Below are 22,695 nucleotides of genomic sequence, written 5' to 3' on the forward strand. Positions count from 1 at the left end.
TATGTCATCTGCGTTTAATCGGCAGAAATTTTAACAGAAGGCTTATTACGCTGCTGTGACTTGCTTTCATTCATTTTTCACTCTTTTCGCTTTCATTTACCTAAGATATTTTCATCTCAGTCACGTTTCAGCACCTCTTCGTGTTATTCTTTTACTCTTTATCTATAGTTTTCTGTGTAGACGATAAAAAATACATCCAAGCAATATACTTTATTTCGAGCTATTGGCGTAATTTATACGTCGATTATAATTTATTTCGTAGTATTCTTTGATAATTTAATCTCTTATTTTCTCAATCATTTTTTACCAGGCACAACTATTCCACGATGTTTACCGAAAATATGAAATACTTTTCCTATCGTAAATTTGCTCGTCTATCGAAAACAAAAATCTACCGGAAAATGCGCGTACACATAGTTTCATAAATTCCTGCCCACGCTAAACATCGAACGCAATAAACCAACCCCATGATTGTACTCGCAGAATAATACTACCAAGTGCAGAATATGGTCATTCAGCTTTGATTACTTTGTCGATCTACTGTGTCAGTGCATCGTAAATTATATGGCATCGGCGGGGCATTCGCGGGCCACCCTGATATTCGAAATTACTTTGAAAATAACTCGGTGGTTTCTGGCGTTCTCTCGATATTTACGATCGTCCATTCGGCTGAATCTGTTGTCCGGCTGATAAATAGAAAAACGTCCCGTTCCAGTTTCGTCACGATAAGCAAGTGCAGCCGAGGATTACGTAATAAATCGCTACCGAGATAAATTCGTGCACGAGGGCCGACACGAGACATGCATCTTCGTTTCCGGAACCGCAAAAGCAACAACGACCTTATCGTTACGAATTCTGTCCGAATGCTCCACGCCAACTTTCGATGTGGAGATGACAATCTCGTGCGATGCAATATCTTCTTATTACGGAGGAATGTCTGGCGAGTTGTTCGACAACTCGTGAAAATGTAATAAAACCATCCTCGTCTGTAGTTTGAAGGACCTTTACGAGACACTTTTATTAACGATATCTCGTTAAGAAAACGCGTAACAATTATTATAGCTCCGTTCGATGCAGTTGGATGAGAATGTATTTTAATAAGCTGGAGTGGGGTGTTCCTGTTTGTGCCAAAATTGAGATAAATATTTAATTGCATTCTGTGTGATAATATAGAATTCAGAAAACTCAAGTTTCAATTTTTTGATTTACTTTAAGAAATATTTCAAGATAAAGTGGCTAAAAATGGACAAACCTAATAAGACGAAAAATATGTGTAATTGACGTGGTGGAAGCCAAATATCCCCGATGCTTTAATATTCTGATAAACAATATCTCTAAAGTTACGAAGAGGGTGGAAAGGTACACGTTCAGCCCCCAAATCAAATAAAGCGATAATTTTGGTAACACAGACTTGATACACAAGGTATACGCGTCTCAAACGTATCCTGTAACAAAATCACGAACCTATTCAACCACAGAAACAGTCAACGTTTACAATCGATCGTCACAACAGGTGTAATGATCCCACGAAACCAGTTGATTCTATGACACCATTTAGTCTGCTCAGTGTTGCGACTATACGTGACTAGTAGCTGTCAAACCGTGGAAACTAAGGAACAGACATACGGGTAGCATGATCTGTTTTGCTGGTGAGACGAAAAGCAAACAGCAAGATCTACGTAGAACGCAAATCATTTTAATCAAATCTTGATTAATTGTCGTTGATCGCCGACCAAAACGCGCTCACGCATAGTCCTATCGGATCCTCGCGTCATCAGCGGCCGTATCTACGGGCTGCAAATAGGATCAAGAGATCTAATCTCGGCTAAATCGAAACGTCTGCCGGGTGGAAGTCAGATCCGACGTGATATCAAAGCGAACAGCTAATAACCGGGACCACTTTGCCAGGGTTCAAGCAGACCTACCTCGGATATTACCAACACTTGAAATCACAGGAAATACGAGAGTGATCGTTCTCCTTGTGTCGCGCCGCGGTTAGCCTACACTTTGAGTAATTAGTCGCTGGAGGAGAAATGAATTCACCAGGGAGCTTACGTTCGGGGTTATTCTTGCTTACTGACTGGTGAATGTTGAATATGATTGATATGGAAAAAGCAAGATAGATGCTTCTTTTTAAAGAAAGTGAAATGGAATATATTGTAGGAAAGATATTTTGTGTGTGCGTGTGCGTGTGTGAATTTAATATCGCATCAAGTGTCTATGATTATTAACGACATCTTTAGCATCTTAAATTTTATTTATGAGAGTCGTTTGTTTGAGAAATTCTATTGTCTTGTTCGTCTTCTTTTTCATCGTCGTCGTCGTCGTCTTCTTCTTCTTCTTCTTCTTCTTCTTTTTCTTCTTCTTCTTCTTCTGGGTTTTGCGTCGCATCGACCGTAAGGTCATTAGCGACGATGTCGAGTTTAAATGAGTTGTATTTTGAAATATATGTTTGTTTCTTTAAGACAGTTTATTGTATTTCTTACGCGATAAGATTCCGTTTTTTATGAGAATGAGTATTTGTTGACAAAAGAAAATATTTTATTCTCCAATGGAATTAAAATATTGTAAATTGTCATGTTATAACACACAGTCGGTGTAAATTGATTTGCGTAGCTGTCATCGCTCAGACCGTTTTATTTCTTCGTTTAGAGGATCTAAAGTCTTCAATCTCTCAAGTTGTTGGTGCAAATAATTTGGCATTGCATGATAGAAGACTAAAAATTTTAAGCAATACAAGTTGTCAAGTTAAATACGAAGAATTTTTAAATACGATGTTTAATAATATTAGAAATATATGAAATAATGTATTATATAGACAATATATTATTTGGAATACTAGGAAAACGCTTGTTTAAAATGATATATATTGCTCCATCGAGTATTTTAAAATTAAGTGTAATATAAAGAAGAATAAAATGGAATGTTGGTTCTGTTAAAACGTGAAATTCCAGATAATATTATGACGATCGATAACAAAGGATGAGTGAGCGGAACAAATCGATATACAAAGGCGGATTATCGGAAAAAGAGGGAATTTTCTAGCAAAGTAAATCTTATCCACGTTATCGTGGGAAAAATCATGTGAGGTTGATCCTAGAGCAGCTGAAATGATTATTAGACACGCAAAGAGCCCTATGAGAGACGAAATTTAAAAGATTTGATCAAATATTCCTGGTTTAATCCCCGAGTTAGTTCCAGTATGATCAAGAAAACATGAAATAAGAAACCAGTTTTAACTGAAAAGGATATTTCGTTCATTTTTAATCTGAATTTCTATAGAGAAACATTGACACAGGCCTCGTATTATTTATGCATAAGGAACATATGAATTAATAAATATTACGAAGAACGACATTAGATTTCACGACAAACGCGTACATCGATTTTTTGCTAAAATAATTCATTAATGCTTCGATGAATAAATGCTTCGGTACGAACATTCTCGTTGTGTACATATATTAGTGAATTTTCTCGCTTTCAGCAAAGCACATTTTCACACCGAAAATGGTATTTTAAAGCATAGTAGAACCTCGGTAGAAACAAACAATAGCGATGTAACTCGTTGCCATAACTTGTCTCGCTCTTGCAGCTGTCAATATTTCATCGCATATCTGTCAGTTATCGAAAACTAATTATAAGAATTTCAAAAATAACCATTATTTGTCAATCCTATTTTTATATCCAAGAGAGATTTCGAACGATTGTATACACGTATGTGATTCATAGTTTTCTATTTCAATCGTCTCATTTCGTTGTGTTCTATTTAACTATTTAATTTAATTATTTTGTGAAAAATGATGAAAGAAAGCAACGACGTTAATTACCTAATTAAAGTTGATTGATTGACGGACAAAGGGAAAGCCAGAAACAATGAGATTGACGAACGGTTACTTGAGGATTCTCTTCATCAAGGGACGAATGAAAATTAAATTATACGTCCAACCATAACTATTAACCGTTCTCCAATTCATGGATCATAAATTCTCAACAGATACTCCCTGGTATTTCGCTTTTGAGAGCTTTTCTATTTAACGGTTGAGCCTTGGATTTCTCTTTAACTACAGATAGGATTGCCTAAATTAGTAGATGTGCTCTAGCAGAATTTGGAGAGCTTGCTTGAATTAGTAATTTGGCGATTACATACGTTCCACGGGAGCCATTTGCATATTTTCAGATCGATGAGATTGGGCACTTTACTGTGGTCACTTGCTTTCTATAGATCACAAGTTACAGAAAATACTAGACCATTGATCGTAACTTTTAAAAGGAAATATATTAATATTAATGGTTATAAAAGGATCTTTGCGATTTTCATAAAATCATTTTTATACGGAAAATCGTTAAATCGTTTTGCAAATATCCTTAATTAATATGTACAATAACATTCTCGAATTTAAATAAAAAATTATTAAATAATTGACGTATTGACAAAGCAAAAGATGTAGATTTAATTTCACGAATGTAAAGTAATAAATATTATGAGATTTTAGTAATGTGTATGAATAAGAGAAGAACTGAAGAATTATTTTATATTTTAATTTGTAATTTCTGTATTAATTTCGCGCAGTGTTAAAATCGCATTTTTAATAATAAAATTTATTCGCGAAATATACATATATACGTAAATTAACTAATAATTGAAAATATAATCTTCATAAGAATAAAATTCTAAAATAAGAATGAAAATAAAACTGTACATAATACTGATAAAACTCAAACACGTATTCTTTTTTAATTTTAAACTTTATGTAATTATCATACAGATACTTAAAAATTACTATAATAAGATAGAAAGCTTCATTACAAAATTGTTAGATCTACGAAAAATATAATCGTATGATATAGTAAAAGTTCCTAGTAAATTTTTAAGTATCAGAATAAACCATAGCTTTTCAGAATTCATAATTAGTTTACTAAAGATAATTTTTGCGAGTTAGATTATCTTTGAACGATATTTTCATCACCATAAAGATTGCCTAATAATATCGTAAGTCATGTTGTTGTTCACTCGTGCCATTATAACGAAACGAAAAGATTAAACTAATTAAAAGTACCCAAACTATTTCTTTCGAAAATTTCGGTTGTCCCAACAAAGTTTAGGGAATTCTCCAACAGAAAATTCATTAAGAATTATTAAGTCAGGTTACCAAGAATAATAAATTCAAAAGTGATGAGAAAAAAGAACATTAATCTTCTTGAACTCGGCTCATGCGTCTCTTCATTCGTTTTCATTCCATTAATATTACACAGTGTCCTTTTAAACATGAACGAACATTAGAAGTTTTTCATTCTGAGACAAATTTTGCTAAAGTGTGAAGCATTAATATTCCTCACAACGTTGAATAGTAAACAAAAAAAAAAGAAAAAAAATTGTTATTTTAAATTATATTTTTCTCAAAACTAGCAAAGAGAAGTATTTATAACAAATAGTAGAGAAATATTTGTAATGTAACAATTCTAAAATAGTGATCGATATGCTTTTTATAATAGAAGTCGGTGTCTGAAATAGTACAATTATGTAGAGCACACTAGAGTTCATTATCACATAGTATATTATACATTATACTATTTTATTTATATTATAGAAACGTACGTCAATTATCAATTTGCAAAAGTGTTACGATTATTTAAAAATTCCTATTACTGACATATTCTTTGCAATTTTACAGAAACTAAATTAGATTAGAATTTGTCACAAGCTAATTGCAATATACAGGAACTATATATTATACAAAATATTTGTTTTATCGTAGAAATATTTATATTTCATAAAAAATATACTAGTTGTGTCGAATAAAATTATTAATTCATAAAAATGTTTAATTTCCAGACAGCCAAAAAATAAATTTCCAGAACAAATATTTTCTCATTATCATCCCATTTCTACGCTTTATCTGAATTTTATTTACAAAGTTCGCTATCTATCACAAGGATCTTTTCTTGATCAGAATTTGATCAAGTTTCCGGTGATTTTATTAATGACAAACTAATGCCACATAATTTACATATTTCGTAAGTGATAATAATTATATAGCACACGCTATGTCATCACGTAAGTAAGTTTATTTTTGAGCGTGGAGATGCATCAGCAACGATATTAGCAGCAATAACACTGCACGGTGCGGAATACCACGCTTAAATTTTACGAGGCGTTTATCAAACGCCGACAAAACCATCCACTCTATTACTTCCAAACAATCTAACCAACGATAAAACGAACATTTCGCTCGAAATTCTGAAACTACGAAAATCCGCGGTATTAAAATGAGATAATTCAGCGGAATAAAACGCAATTTGATATTACGTGCAGATTCTTCACGCTCAAGGATTTCCTGCTCGAGTATATTCCGGCAAATTTGTTAAATTTACGAACAACCATGTACCATTATTGAAATTGTATTTCTTACTGCAGTCTGTAACAGTTGATTTAATGTATTATTCATAAAAGAACGAAAGCAATCAAATTCCAAAATCTCCGCTCGCTTCATACTTTCACAAAGTTATCGTTGCAACTTGCGAATTTTTAATTCTTTTTCTGCTTCATTGACTGTTTACAGTCGCATAAACATTATCAAATACAATTACTATTAGGAAATTATCGTTAAGAGGTTACTAACAAGTTTGATTGAGATTATAGTTTCATAGATTTTAGATAGGATTGATTTGTTTGAAAAATTTTAGCAATTGTAACGTTCAATTAGAATCTCTCGTGAAAGAGGAAATAATACTAGAACACGATTATTGTACTTATGATGATTTATGTACTTTTTGATGTTTTTACATATTTTCGCAATCTTGACAATTGATTGACTAAATATACCGCAAGAGATGTACGACGTATTGTATTGTATTTTAAGTTGGCTTATGGCTTAGAACTTTCAATGTATAATTTCTCAGTTTGCTAATTTCATTAGCTGATAAATTAGTAGTAAATCTGGATTAACGAAATTAATTAGTCGTTAAAGAGATGCGTTGAATCATGCGAAGATTACTTTAACGAAATATAATATTTGGAAGAAATGATATACAGTTAAAGCTTCATTTGAAAGGAAACGACATTTATACGCCTAATAATTATATACCTTAATAATTGACGATAATTACAATTATTCTAGATTAATAGTTTCTACATTACATATTTAAAATCCTACGAGCTAGAAAATTCGACATTCTAATTTCATCATCTTCTCGGAACGCGATCGAATGATCGAAATGTCTCGTATTCGAATTTTCGCTCACTCCGATCCAGTTAACCGCTGATAATGACACATGGCAGCCGTAAATCGTTCGGATATCGATTCTTAAACTTGCCGGAACGTTTAGAGGATGATCAGCCAACTCGTTCAGGATATCCACGATTTCGAAACGATCCCAACAATGGCCAGCACTTTCGGACAGATCGACACTGCGCGATCCCGGACAATAACGTGACAAACGTAAATTACCCGTTGAGAGGAGTCGATCTGAATGGCGAACAAAGTGAACAATACGCGCGATATGTCGTCCGGATCGGGTCAATATCCGGTAAAAGGCGAGTCATTTCGAACTAGTGCTCGTCCATACTAAGTCCACGACCGCATGACAAAAAGAGAAGGCGGGCGAGGGAGCAAAAAAAGTTGGTACAGAGATCACAGAGAAACTGTGGTCAATTTCAACGAGGTTCGGTTTTAGTTCGCCTTTTAGAAAGATTAATGGACGTTTATGAGAATGTAATTATAGAAATGAATGGAGCTTAATTGTTTAGGAGAAACATTGAACTGATGGACGTGAAATGTTTTCCCAAAATACAAAAATTTGACTGGCCAATACAGTCCATTGAATTTTGTTCTGTCATCACCTGTCATCTACATGCAAGAAGAAGAAATTTCAAATAAATTGTAGCTTCAATATGTTCGGAAGATTTATAATAAAAATATTAAAACATCAAAATGCTGGAGTTATCAAGAACGTCAAAATGATAGATTTCGATGTCCCTTTTTTTATAATTATGTGCTGGAAATATATGTAGATGTCTTTTGGCAAAATTGACGTTGATTTCGATTGAAATTAGAATATTATCGTACAATTATACGTACTTTTGTATTCGTCGTGTAATTTTAACTATAATTGTTTAAAAGTATATCCAAATGTTGGTTATCGAATAATCGAATTATATAGAATCAAGTTGCTCGATAAATAATTGTGCATTGTATATTAGAAGCTGTGAAAGTGAAGTATTTCATAAACGTTAAATTAAAGATACTGAAACACGTCGAAAAATCACGGCATTTGGAAGATAAACAGCGTTTTGTAAAACTTTCTCGATGTTCTCTAGACGTCACACGCGTACACATACAAGTTCAAAAACAGCATTCACGAAAATATTTGCAAGTGTTTACACGTTTAAATATTTTCTTTTTCGCTAAATCGCAAAATTCCTTAAATTTTTTAAATCGTCGATCGTCTTCCAAAGATTGCATTTGTAAACTTTGCATTTGTTACAACATCGTATTAGCGCTTTTCATTCTAAATCTGAAATTCCGTTTCATCCGCATATCCAAGTATGATATTTACAATTATGAAAACTAAAATAGCAACAATAAATACATCGTAGTAAGTCAACGTTTCTCTGTAAATTGTCGAAAAATTCAAGCGATGTTTCGAATTGTCAAGGTTTCTGTTTGCGCATTTACACGCATCTCGTAAACACGCTTTTCTCGTAAACCGCTGGATCGCTTGAAATTATGACCAACAGGATGACGTTACATCCCGTGAAAGTTACTGTAACAACTGAAATATGCAGCTGATGCAGTGACACTACATATAACAGAGGGGTAGAAAGTAATTGTTCGGGTCCTAGCCCAATTCCAAATATTAGGTCATGCGTCAGAGTAGCGAGGCATCGTAAATTACAAGCCGACTACAATTTCGGGAATGGTGCGCGTTCTGGTAAAAAAGAACCGTGTGCTCCTTCTTTCTTCGTGGTATAAATATTTACGGACGGCGTGCTCTGTCTTTACAGTGTAAACGAACGATCCATTCGCTTTTTTTGTGCTCTCTTTGTACCCATTCGATGGAAATAAACTGGTCGAAATAGTGCGAAACAAACCGCTCGATCGAAGCTTCTGGTGTATTTGTCCGAGGTGAAATTAATTTTAAAGAAAGACACACGCCCAGCCTACGTCGTAGAATGATTGGTACTGAAGGTACTGATCGATATCAAACATTTTTTATTAGATTAGTATCTTAAAAAAAATTCTTAAATGGAAACATTATACGAGAGGACTTAGATTATTAAAATATTATTTCATAACTATACTTCATGAATATTCTGTTACATATTGAACTTTAGCTCGTGAGACGAAATTGTGATAACCTGAAGCAAGAATTCTTGATAGTCGAATTTGAAAATTTGCCTTTCGATTTCAATTAGAAAATTTAGAATCAAATGGAATCGCAGTTGTAGAAATAATTTTACCTTATACGATACGTATACATACATTTGATATACAGGTAACGTGAATATTTATTAAACAAAATGAATCATCGCATTTATCAAAATTTATATCGTATATTCGAAACGACGTTTCTGAGACTTTTGTTTCGTAAAATATCTAATTAGACGCGGTGAAAAACCACAAAATACTTCGTTTTTAATTTGTTCTCCGATGAAGTACGCGATTCTCTTTGAAAGAAATCAATGATTCACTAATTACAGAAAAGCATATTCGTTTGTAATGCGCTAACTCTTATATTATAAATTCCTTGAAATCGGTAGTTAGAGAAACAGCAATTATAACTTCGTTATCTCCCAGGTAGTACGAAGTGGACTTTCTCTTCAGAAGCTTAAAAGGGAGAAAACTTCGCTTTTAAAGTAGTTGCTTTAAAATTGAGGGCATTTTGTATGATTTTCAGAGAGTACGTTCCGAGTGACGTTGCAGAAAAGCAGCAGAGGACTTGGCTTGAGCGTTTCCGGTGGTGGGACTGCCGGTCCTGTTAGGGTAAAAAGACTATTTCCTCAACAACCGGCAGCCTTATCCAACAAACTTCAACCTGGCGATATACTTCTGGCTGCCAATGGAATTCCTTTAACCGGCCTCACTAACTATGTAAGCGTAAAATATTTATTATTCTATAAACTTTTGGTATTTTCAGTAATATTCGATATTTTTAATAATGTAATTTTAGTAATAACGATGATATCGAATAGCTAATAAAATATTAACAGTATTTAGTAATAACAACGATTCGTAATTTTTTTTTTTTAACAATAACATAAAATTCAATGTGAAATGTAAAAGATTCAGTACGACCAGTGTATTCGAAGAAGCAGGGTAAAATACATAACGCAATAGTTAAATGAAATAATCGATATAATACAAATATTTGAAAATCACTCAAAAATTGTAAAAGTTTTCTTGAAAATTAATAACAAGCAGATAGAATGTAAATTCTCGTACACTTACAACTAGTCGGTGATCAGAAATATCTGCTGTTGTGTTAGAAAACAAATAGTATAGGAATATTCTGCACGATTGAAAATAACGCATAATCTTATAAAATATAATTGGAAAATTAAAAATTACGAAAATAGTAGAATAAAGGAAAATAAGAAAAGGGGTGTGACGTTTAAAATTTCTTGTGAAATATCGCTTAATAGTACTTCTGAGTAATATTACTTCTTGCAAACAGTTTTTTTAATAAATAATATCAAATTATTCGAACCTAAACGATTCAATGTTACAGGATTCTGGTTCGTTTATACGCGGGAGTAACTTTCGTCCGTGACCGCAAACCTTTTTCCTTAGTCTTGGTCCATCACGCTTAACTCGATGAGCTGGCTGCGACAAAATAGCGATTACTACAGCTTTAGATGGAAGCTACGGGCTTGTCTTCTCGTAGCTCTTAGAGATTTGCATTTGATTAGCATAATGTAGCTACATCCGGAACTCGGAGCAAAGATCGACGCTATCTTACGTGCAGTTGCCCGTTTGTCCCTCGAGAATCAAGGTGTAATATTAGTTTATATTGTACGCTGCTCCTTCTACCTTCTCTTATGAGATAACGCATTAATCGTTAATCTGCGAATTTTATGTATAAGTTCAGTAACTACGTTGCAAATTGAATAGCGTAAAGTGTAAACGATTTGAACCTTGCGCGATGAAGAACACGATATAGAAACTGTGTCGTATTATAACTCGATGTTTATGAGTTTGTACAATTTTTAGAAAGATTTTGAACTTCTCACTTTTTGTCTACTTTGTTTGAAATTGCAAAAAGGAAACTAAATGCTAAATGTTCGGGATATGGTTTCATACGCTTTTCTTGTTTTTCCTGTTTTTCTTTAGAAATTGTCTAATTTAGAAATTTGTTTAGAAATCGTTCGAAATTGCATAAAGGAAACTAAATGTTCGGGATACGGTTTCAAGAATATTTTACGAACAAGTATTTTATATATAAACATTTGTTCTAAAACAGTTACGAGGCATGAAATTATAATTGTTGTAATGAAAAGAATTCTCATAAAATTCAGTTTACTGATACTTGAACTGATACTAAATAATTAAACACACGAATGCTATTCTTTGAATCGTTCTTGTTACAGACTGGTACATATCAGTTTCGAGAAAAATTTTTAATCTCCTCTCGATGCAACTTGTTGCAGGAGGCCCTCGAAGTTCTACGAACGACACCCAATACCGTCGAGTTGGTGGTGTGTCGACTTCCGGGTGATACGAGTGTCACACCACCGGGTGCACCACCGCCACCCCCGGCAAGGCGCGAGCCACCACCACCATTGCGAATACTCAACCCCCTGCCACCTCTTCAAATCGAACCCTGCGGCGTAAGTAATTCTTATCAAGAATCCTCCCTTGTTGCGATCCGCTAGATAGCCGAATTTCCTGCATCACTGAATCACTGAATTCCTCGATTTTCCACCCCTTTGACCGCTAATCGGAAGATCGAAAGTGAAATACGATATCAATGTCGAGATACTACCATTATTGGCATTAACGAGGATGATGATGATCATTTTTAAATTCACTTCAACTAGCAAAATAATTTCTTTTTTTTTTTTTTTACTACCAAAGTAAAATTTTCAAGTTGCTCGAAGTTATCTTATTATGGTAGTTTCGATTCGTTGAAATTAGAAACAATAGGTTAATTATAAACTATGTACATGCTCCTTTATGACCATTGCTTACACAATATCGGTTATAACTGGTAAATTGAAAATACATTTTTAATCCGTTGGCTCTATCAGACAATATGTTCAATGAATATGCTGTCTGTTACTGTTACATGTAGGAAATCCCAAGAGGAATACGAAATTTGATCGAAGTTCGTTTACAATTTAGATTTCGGTATTTCCCCTAGTATACACGGTTTCGAATGCATCTATAACAAACCCATCGTGTTTGTACATTGAACATATTAACGGATACGAAGCGTATAAAAATCAGACTGTAAAGCAATTTATTCATAGCTTTTTTACTGCTCTCTGAATTTGATAAAAAAAGAAACTTTAAAACACTTTTATTACATCCAAGTTTATTTCAAATAACTAAAAGTTAGTTTGCCTATTTATTAAAAATGTTTATATAGACTTAGAGAAAATGAAAAATTTATTATATACATATACATATGTCCGATATGTACATATACCATTAATTTGCAAATGACTTTATATATTATGACATTTATTTGATTTAGAAATTCTGCAATTTCTATTTTGCTGAATTTTACACGTCCATACACGTTACACGTCAATATCCTTATTTTCAAATGAAGCTTTCTTTTTATCAAATTCTACGCATTTCATCGTCACAGTATCAAATTTTTCTAGTCATATAAACGTACTCTCAAAAGATTTAACGCATCTCGCGAGGCCCTGATGAGGTAAAAGGAAATGTTAAACCCATAAATTCTATGAACCTCTCAGTTCCATGCAACGTACGACAAATAACGGTCCTCTGAAAACGTTCAAACATGCTCTAGCTTTCACACCAACGATACCCACGTTCCCAAATTTCCATACTCACGACTTTCATTTACGCGAAAGGAAGCGGTAACCCTGGATAATGCGTCATGGAGATTAAGTGGTCTAAACTCTCTTTCGCAATCTCTCTGGCAGGAATTCGACATAGAAATGACAAAGGTCGGTGGAAGTCTGGGTTTCACTCTGAGGAAGGCAGACAGCAGCGCTCTGGGTCATTACGTGAGGGCATTAGTGCGGGAGCCGGCGTTAAGCGACGGCAGAATTCGACCCGGAGACAAAATAGTCGCCGTGGACGGTGCACCGTTGTCTCCCATGAGCCACGAAGAGGCCGTCCAATTGCTGCGACAATGTGGCCCAACCGTGAGACTTCGATTGTACAGAGATCTCGCGCAAACTCCTGTCTCCGCGCTTTCTCCGACCGAACCTGATCATCCACTCCGTCCACCGCGAACCAGTTTGAGGTAAACTTCTCTGCCGTAATTAGGCAAACCTCCATTCTTCTTTCTAGATTCAATGGAAAAATAAATTCCCGCTAATTCGTCCCTCGATATTCTCACTCTTTCTCTCGCCTTCTAATTGAAAGTTTTAAATCGCGCCAACTATTACCGCTGATTTAACGCGATGATTTAATGTCTCTTTTGTTTTACTGCGTGATATATGAATGGCTCAGTTGCTATGTTGGGCAAGTACGTTAATTAAATTGTAAAGAAAAGTGAGAATTCTAAAAACTTTTTTGGAAATTTGCCTTGGAAATTGGAGATTATTTATCAGGCTATTCTTTCCTGATAAATCTATTTGTAAAGACATATTTCTTGCTTCCCAAGATATTAAATATTATTTTTTTTTTCTATTTTTCTGTTTTTGTATCTGTCATCGGTGCGTACGGCAAAAATTCTTTCAGCCTTCTGCGATTATTACTTAAATCACTACGTTATAATTTATTACATATCACAAATACAATTATAAATGCGTATGTGTATGGTATCTGCCATATAGTTTGTAAATTATTCTAATATATATCTAGTTTGTCGAATACTTTCATTTCTTTCATCAAAGTTTCTTACAACTGAAAGTACTCAAATGCTGCAGTTCCAAAATCTCTCCACTAGATTGTAGTAGTAAAGTGAAAATTCACACACTCCTCTCAGATACGAGTGGTCTATAGTTAGAAGTTAACGAGCTAGATTCAAAAGCTGTTCATAATTTGGCAACATTCTCGTATTATCATAACCAGTAGGGTATCTGTGTTGGCAAGTACGACACAAAAGAGTATATTTTACATATTAAACGAAATAGAAATTAATAGAAATTGATCAGTGAATTAGTAGAACTTTTTTTACTTACTTTTATCTCCTTATCTTATTAATTCAATTGATTAAATTAATCAAAAAACACGTAAATATATATTTCACGACATTGATATTCCCAGCATATGAGTATAAAAATTATTATATTACTTACTTCAGAAGATGGAAGTTTAAAAGACGAAATGTAAGAAAAACTGAAAGGCAACGTATTTTCATAAGATTAGTATTTTATTGAATGATGTACGATGTACGACGTTCCTTTCAATGACTGTTCGTCATATATCTCGTAATTCCACTGAATAATTTCTCCAGGTTTCCATTAAACTCAATTCCTAAAACGTTCTGTTAAAAGTCAGAATAAAAAATAGCTGTATTTGAGATTACGTTCAGCTAAAGATCATACGCATCAAATTTCAGAATTGTGTTGCTTTTCAAAAGTTCACAATGAATCGTTTTCTTCCTAATCTCATCAAATATTTCTCAGAACTCGGTATCAGCAGACATAAATGTCCGTACTTCCCTATCATATTTTTTGTAATATTATACGTATATGTGAGAAAGAAACTGTTACGAAGATTATTTCCTTAAAAATAAATGATTGTCTAACCATATTACTCTGATAGCGTTTCAAACTTTCTCTACACGTTAACGTTACTTTGTGGTCTGATTATATTTTGTAACTTGCAGACAGGAAGCCGTAGACATGCTGTGTGATCTAGCAGTTCGGAAGTTATCACCAGGTACATCAAGTGGGTCGAGTTGCAAGCAATCATCTGGAGCATCTTGCAACTCTCCAAGAAGACTTCGTCGTCTTGCTACGCGTACGCCTACTGCCGATAATGATCAAGGTATATCGTTTTCTCGCATAACTGCATTTATTTGATTGAACCGCATCTATTGGAACGAAATTAATGTCCGATTAACGTTTTAAAAACTATCGTTAAAGAAAATCGCTCAATTGATCATGAGATTTCGTCTTGATACATTTCTGTATTTTGAAAATCAATGAAGTCAAACAAATGTAACTTTTATTATCATTATGTTCAATGTTAAATGAAATAAAGGGAAGTTATTTTTTTTCAGACGTCATAAATAACATTGCGATGATATTACTATGATCATAATGTTAGAACAAAATTAGCATAGTGTAAAATTTCAGCCATGATAGTCCTTAAGAGTTAAATAAACTGACAATTGAATACGCTGATCCGAACATGAATTTCTATGTTCTAAATGAACGACAAATCATAGGCAGTGGAAAAAATTATAGAATTCCAATTATGGAGCTACTTAAAAGTCTTAAAAGAATTTATTATATTAGTTTCAAAATTAAAAAAAGAAATTATATACATAAAAAGAAGACGTTAGAAAGTGGTATTTATATGACAAAAAAAGTTATTATTATTTTATTAAAACGTGTGTGCGATTTAAAATTCATGATCTACATCAAATACCAAAGCTTTGTTCAAAATAACAGATATTCTGAGTTTTTTGTACCGCAATGTATAAATTGTGTTCAAGTAAATGGAGTTCTACCGTAAATGGAAAGAGAAAGCGAGTTCAATAATTCCATTGTTTACTAATTCCATTTTTGGGAAGCTAGAAAAATTGTTTTGATCTATGTATATCGTATTTTGTTAAGTTTAAGTAACACCAAAGATTGAATATCATCAACGCGAAATATTTATGAACGTCGAAAACAAACGTTACCTGTGCTTGGATCAAAGCTTCGAGTTTTATATTCTTTTCAGTTTAGGTGATTTAATATATCTGTGCGAACTTTTGATATGGCATAAAGCGTAGATAAGGTCTTCGCGATAGATAGGAGGTGTTCACAGATTAACTAGACTCAAGTTCACATAGGTACAAGTTAAATTGATGCTGAGAAGATCAGCATTTTCGTATTCGATAAAGAAAGAAAATATAGAAACAAATTGTTAGATATAAGCAAGCGAGTTTATGACAAAATCACTATCAAAACAAGATTTGAATTCGTATGAAAAAAGAAGAAAATAAAATTTCGAGGCAATTTTTTTTTATTCATATGTGTATATTAAATACTCAAAGATGATAACACAGATGGATTTCATTTCTTGAAATACGATTAAATCAGGAGAAAAATAAATGTATACGTATAAACGTGTAAAATAAATAACTTTGTTATTTGTAAATAACTGTTACATTTTCTATATTCGAAATGATCGAAAAAGAAACAATTTATATCGTTGTAAAATACAAATATTTTTCTAATATGGAATAATTAATTCTTCAGCATCGAATGCTTCTAACACGTTATTGAAGATTTTGACATGGTGTACCAGAAACGTCATTTAGCATCGGGGGATTAAAGTAACCGTTACATAGATGCAATCGATATTTCTCTGATTGAAACTGGAATCCATCTGAAACATCTCGATCATTCGCCAAACCTTTCTTCGCTAAAAATCATATCAAAGTTCGTACCGTATCGAATAAAAAGAAGAAAGTCAATACGCCCTATGTGCGGAATAGGAAAGAACGCGCAGAGCGAAAGTGCTCATCAACATAAAAAAAGGGAAAAAGCTCGATCCATCGGGCAGCTCCATCCAATAACTGAAAAAGCATGGTCTAAGGGAGATGATATCCATCCTTGCAGAAACTCTAGAGAAGCATCCGAGCGTGTACACGACATCGACGGCCAGCCAGGCAGAGACATCCGATTCCGACCAGTGCTCGATCAGGACGCAGATAACGAATTCCCAGCCAAACACACCTGGAACTGACATAATCGATCCGCCACCGTTGTACGACGTTTGCGATTCCAGCGATTCCTCCAAGACACCGGCACGTCCGAGTTTCCTCGATCTGTCCGCACCTCAAGGGAAGCCACATTTTCAGTTTTGCAACTTGGACTCGGATCTCGATTATCCTGGCGGCGTGGAAGCGATCATCGTGGAGGATGAACTTGGAAACAAGGCAACCGAGACCGATTACGAGCGTCTCGAACCGAACGTATTGTCCAGCAACGAACACGACAGCGATTTGCCCTCGGAGCCAGCTTCGATGCCACCGTTGCTCTCCTCGACGAGCAGTTCGAGCGCAGCAGCATTCAGCTACAAAAACCCGGCTTATCAGAGCGCCAATCCTGCCTGCGGCGCCGGCATTGACACCGTGGCGAAAAACAAGGCTACACACTCCAGTGATCAGGATATACCAGGTTCCTAAATTTTCTCATGAGACGGGAATTTTTCTAAACGAGGTGACTGGAATTGGTGTGCGAATGTTAAGAATTTGGTTTTGATTGTTCGATAAATTTACCTTCTTGGTGGGTTTGCGATAGGTTCGCGCTTGGAAAAAATGTTTAATTTTTTGTTAGGAATTAGGAAATTAACACTAGAACTACCGAAGCAGTGAACATAATAGAATGGCAACAAATTTGTTATTTTTGCGATTACTAAAAACGTGTAGGAAAAATATTGATGTTTAGTGTTATTAAAACAAAAACTAATTACATATATGTGCTTATTTATTTTCGTCATATCGCCTTAATTCTAATTATTTATGTATGTATTTAGGTAAAATAAAGGTCGTTAGTTCTAATGTTAATGAAATTCTCTATAATTGCATGATAGGTGAATCTATATTTCACGTAATTCGATCGATATTTTCATAAGAATCAATGAAATTCTTTATATGTGTGTAAAAGAAGGTGGGCTCTATATGACGCAATTTGTAAATGTGACATTCAGTCAATAACGAAAACTAATGAAATTAAGAAAGTGAGTCTATCAATATATTTCGATATGGAGAAAAAATATGGGAAAATTACCACTGACAGGCATCGTTAAATAATAAATTCACATAGCAGTTTCAGTCATCTCGATTTTAATAGCGTAGCTTGAGCAAGTAAAATGATGTAAATTTCAGGGCAAATTTTTAAGAATAATGTTTGTAGCATTATCCTTAGTAAAGCGTAAATACGGTATTTGTGAAAAATTTATAAGCGCAAAAATTTGCAGATTACGCATAATATGAAATATCCAATAATATTTAGCAGATGAAACGAAACCTAATATAATTAGTCAAGAATACTGTACACCATAAAATAACGAGAATCAACGAATTAGCCTCCTTTCTGTTTATCTATTTGAATATGCGCTTGAAACTCCACTTTTGTTCATGCAAAGACTAGCTTTGATAGTATTTTCTACTAGTTAAGTTCGTTTGTTCATTGATACAATGGGAGGATAGAATCGGTGTGGCTTTGTTGATTAAAGGGGATTTATTGAATGTTCCTGTTAAAAGGATTAGGAGAACAATTGATTCGATTGCAATACTCAGTCCTTCATATTGATTCAAAGGATGCTGGATCGATTTCATTTAAAAATAGTTGAAATTCAAATTAAATTGATGAAACTAAATTGATAAAAGATAAATTCTTTCGTTAGATATATCTTGTTTATCGCTTCCAGTTTCTTTCTTTCTTCGAGATAAGAAGGTGGAAATAAAGCATTGAAACAATTCTTCAAACACACTTCGATATTATCAAAGAAAAGATTTTTTTCGCGATAAACACTTACAGTAACAAATTAACCTTTGAACACAGATTAAGAGAATTCTCGGTGATTACTTGTAAAACGGACGAACTTACCAATTTCAATGATGCTGAAACATGTTGTCAAGGTCAATGTTCTGAACAACTTTTCTCTAGACACGTTACGGTCGCTTTATAGTTCCCGAGACATAAGCGAAAGATTCTGTTTCGACGACGATATCACTGTTCTAAAAATCAAATAGTCGCTTCTTCCAATATCACGGCTACGATGTTTCTAATTTCAAATGACGATAATACACATAATACAGAGCTTAATGTGAATTGAATCTGTCTTATTGTTTCATATCTGAGCTTATTACACAGTAGCGTTATCGGGCGTCTTTCGACGCGATCGACCGAATGATTATCTAATCCAAATCGAAACCATTGATTGTTCTATCTTACGTGGGTTGAAAATGATCATCGAAAATGAACGATGACTTCTTCTGTGCCACAAACCGAAGCTTTTTACGACTATCTTGGAAAAAAATATCTAAAGCCGAGTAGTACGAACAGAGAGAAATTATTCAGAATGTTGATTTTATCAACATATTTCAAGGTCATTGAAATCGACGAGATCGTCCACTTTGTAAATAATTATCGAGTTCTCCGCCTGAGTAATTTAAATTCCCATATAAGTATCTTAATGCTCATCAGTCGTTAATTTTATTTCGATATATGTATCTAATTATTCATTTCGGTGTAATTTATTTCACTGTAATTACTCGATATCAAATAATTAACAATGAGAATAAATTTAATATGAAAATCATCGAACCAACTATTTCAACAGAACGTCCAATTAAAAAATACAAATCACAACTTAAACGAAAAGTATCAACTTTTAAGCGGATTACAAGGAGTTGCGGCAACGAGTTTATTATCTTATCTTCCAGTATAGTACGAACGTGCAATATCTTCTTACAACTATATCGTGTTACCTTGATTTCGTATACAACATTCACAATCAGTTCAGTCACTTGCACGCGATCAGTTCACTCAATAATTGTTCAATACCTTCATTCCAGACCGTGATCAGTTAAATCATTCGTTATCCCATTGTCTGACATTTTTCCTTTTATTTATATATACAAATAATCAATATATAGGTTGATTACTGTGCGAAAGATTTGCGACGTGAAAGTGCGACATGAAAGATCACACACACGAATAATTTAATTTTCAACGAAGGAATATAGGTCAGTCTACTGTGTCAATAATAATTATATTACATTGAAATTTAGCTAATAATTCATTAATTAAGTGATTTATATATATACACATATATAAACGCAATTTTCGTGAGAAAGTCTCTACATATTTCTTCTTACTTTTTACTATTAACAAGGTGTTTCCTCTGCAAACAAAAATTTGCAGATTTTCGTGAATAATTGTACGACTCTCGGTTTAATCAAGAAGCTATTTTAGTATCGGCACGTGAGCATTTTGAACGATTCTTCTCGATAATTGTAACAGCACTTTTAATTTCCCATGTGCATTGTGTTCCCATTAACCGAGTGTGTCATAAACGCGGTTGTTTCCGAAGGGTAATTCAACTAATTGTAACGTGCCGACCGGTCGAAGCTCACCTGAAAGAATTTTCGCAACCCCTACCTAATCACGCACGGAAATACAGTGAGTGCCACTCGCGTCTATATTCTCGACCATTTTCTCGCATTTGGGGAAAACCAGTCAGGGAGCATATTTTCGAAGCTTCTGTTTTCGGCCTTGCTGGACGTCCGGTCGAGCCAAACACAGTCACGAAATTTCGAATTAATCAACATCATTCTCACGAGTCGTGGGAGAAGTTTAGAATCGTTTCGATCCTCTCAGCATTCGGAGAGAACAGTCTCGTCCGAGTTTTCGACTCGTCAACTTCGACTCTGCAAGCATTCGTGAAACAAAGTATCGTTCAATCAGTCGAACGATCAGTTGACAGTCTTGGCCGAGTTTTATATTTTCGAATCGAGTTCAATTCTTAGTAATCGTAGAGTCAAGTATCGTTGTGACCATTCGTAACGATCCTTCGTGATTCTTGTCTCAGCGGTCGGAGACGATTCGAAATCCTCTTATCGTTCAGAGAAGAACAGCCCTTGGTGTCGTTGACAGTTCATCGTTCATTCAACTGCCACTCTCTCTCGCGAATCCAAGATTAATTGGGCGTGCAACAAGTACAGCGCAGTGTAATCGACATGGAACACGCGCACGTAAATCTTTTTCGATTTTTCGAATCGAATCCTCGTCTAAGAAGAGACAGAATGTCTGGCACATCACAAACAACCGGACACAATCGAGGAAAACATAAGGAGAAACAAGGCGACCATCTTTCTTCGTTTCGTTCGTAATTAACGCGCGTATTTTTCGGTTCGAAAGCGTCTCTGTGCTTGTATAACACTGTGGTCGTCGACCAACGCGTTCGCGAACTTAAAAGCAGGCGGCGCGTATGCAAACATTTGTCGACGTGTCTGTCGGAAATCGACCGAAAATCGACTAGATTACGTTGGATAACGCGTTCTTGAACACGATCCACTCGCACCGAGACTCGAACAACATTCAGAAGTTGAACTATCTTCGTCTGTCTGTACCTGGTAAGGCGAAATCGTCAGTCGAGTCCTGTAGCATCAACAAGGACGATTTTAAAGCAACCTGAGAGCGGTTGCTTAAGAAATACAATAACAACACGCGCTTGTTCTTCGCCACGTCGCGTTATTAACGACAGCTCATCGAAGTCGATCCGCGATCACGTCCGATCGTTGCGTTTATTGGGACGAACCAGGGATAACACACAAGGAACGACCTGTTGCCAACATCACGATGAACAATAAGAAGGACCAGAAAACGCGAAAAGTCTGGAAGCAAGTGATGGCTTATTACGATAAAGCTGGACGAGGTATTCAGGAACGCGTCATACTGTCGCAAACAGCAATTCGATTCGAAAGGCGCGAGCCAATCATCCGAAGGCAGTTCGCGCAGATTCAGGTGTGGGGGCAAATATCTCGAAGAATCGCGCGTCAACGAGCAACGACGCAAGAGGACAAACGTCGTGGATTCCTACGTTCGCGCTAAGAAGCGAAAAATACACGCGGATGTCGTCGTTGCCACGGCAGACTTCCATGATGTGCGTTTACGTGACAATTCCGAACGTTACATCGTCGCATTATCGTTCAACGAGAAGAGGAACCAGCTGGCAGAATCGCGATCACGTGCCCCGCACCGATTATTCCTCTTGCTCGAACGAAATCTCGATGGCGATCCGAAATTGAATGCAGCTATGTACAGTGCGTTGCCAGAACATTGCGTAGGGGCAAGGGAAATACTGTTCTGTATTGTTTATCGTCAGGCCTGGTCTGTATTGCTTTGTTTGTACATGTGTCACTTTCGACTAATACACGTGCTTATCTTTACGATTGTGTCGAATCTGTACGAAACAACCAATCAGTCCCGCATTCCCTACGCTAGTCATCTTTCCAGCAACGCACAGTAGTAGCGATCGACGCGCGAGCTTTCTATCTACCGCGTCACATGCTTTGCAAAGCTTCGAGCTCGATAACGAAGATTCGAGTGGTTCTTGATGGCCCGGCAAAATCGAATAGCTGTCTGTTGTTAAGTAACATATTAATGGCTACGAGAATACTTTGTGTTACCTTCGCTTTGCTCTTTCAATTCATCGTATGCGCGTTAACGAAAGGGAGAAGATGTGTCGCCAATTCCTCGTTCGTTCGTATCGCCGCGCTCAAAACAATCGTCGTGGGATATGTCGTAACGCTTTTTCGGACAACTGGACGATTTTCGTCAAATAGCGAATTATCGAAACTTCATCGGAGATAAGATTC

General features: G+C 35.1%; 1 protein-coding gene across 1 annotated transcript in view; it reads left to right on the forward strand.

Annotated features, from left to right (window-relative positions):
• LOC138181418 (uncharacterized) overlaps nt 1-22,695 on the forward strand; it is a 230,640-nt gene that overhangs the window by 203,858 nt on the left and 4,087 nt on the right. The window contains exons 5-9 of the mRNA XM_069116183.1: nt 9,898-10,091; nt 11,648-11,827; nt 13,118-13,443; nt 14,977-15,137; nt 16,925-17,485. Coding sequence (XP_068972284.1) covers nt 9,898-10,091; nt 11,648-11,827; nt 13,118-13,443; nt 14,977-15,137; nt 16,925-17,485 — 1,422 coding nt within the window. The remainder of the gene's footprint in view (nt 1-9,897; nt 10,092-11,647; nt 11,828-13,117; nt 13,444-14,976; nt 15,138-16,924; nt 17,486-22,695) is intronic.

The sequence above is a fragment of the Bombus flavifrons genome, chromosome 7, assembly GCF_040668555.2.
Source record: "Bombus flavifrons isolate JBK064 chromosome 7, iyBomFlav1_principal, whole genome shotgun sequence".
Taxonomy (NCBI): Eukaryota; Metazoa; Arthropoda; class Insecta; order Hymenoptera; family Apidae; genus Bombus; species Bombus flavifrons.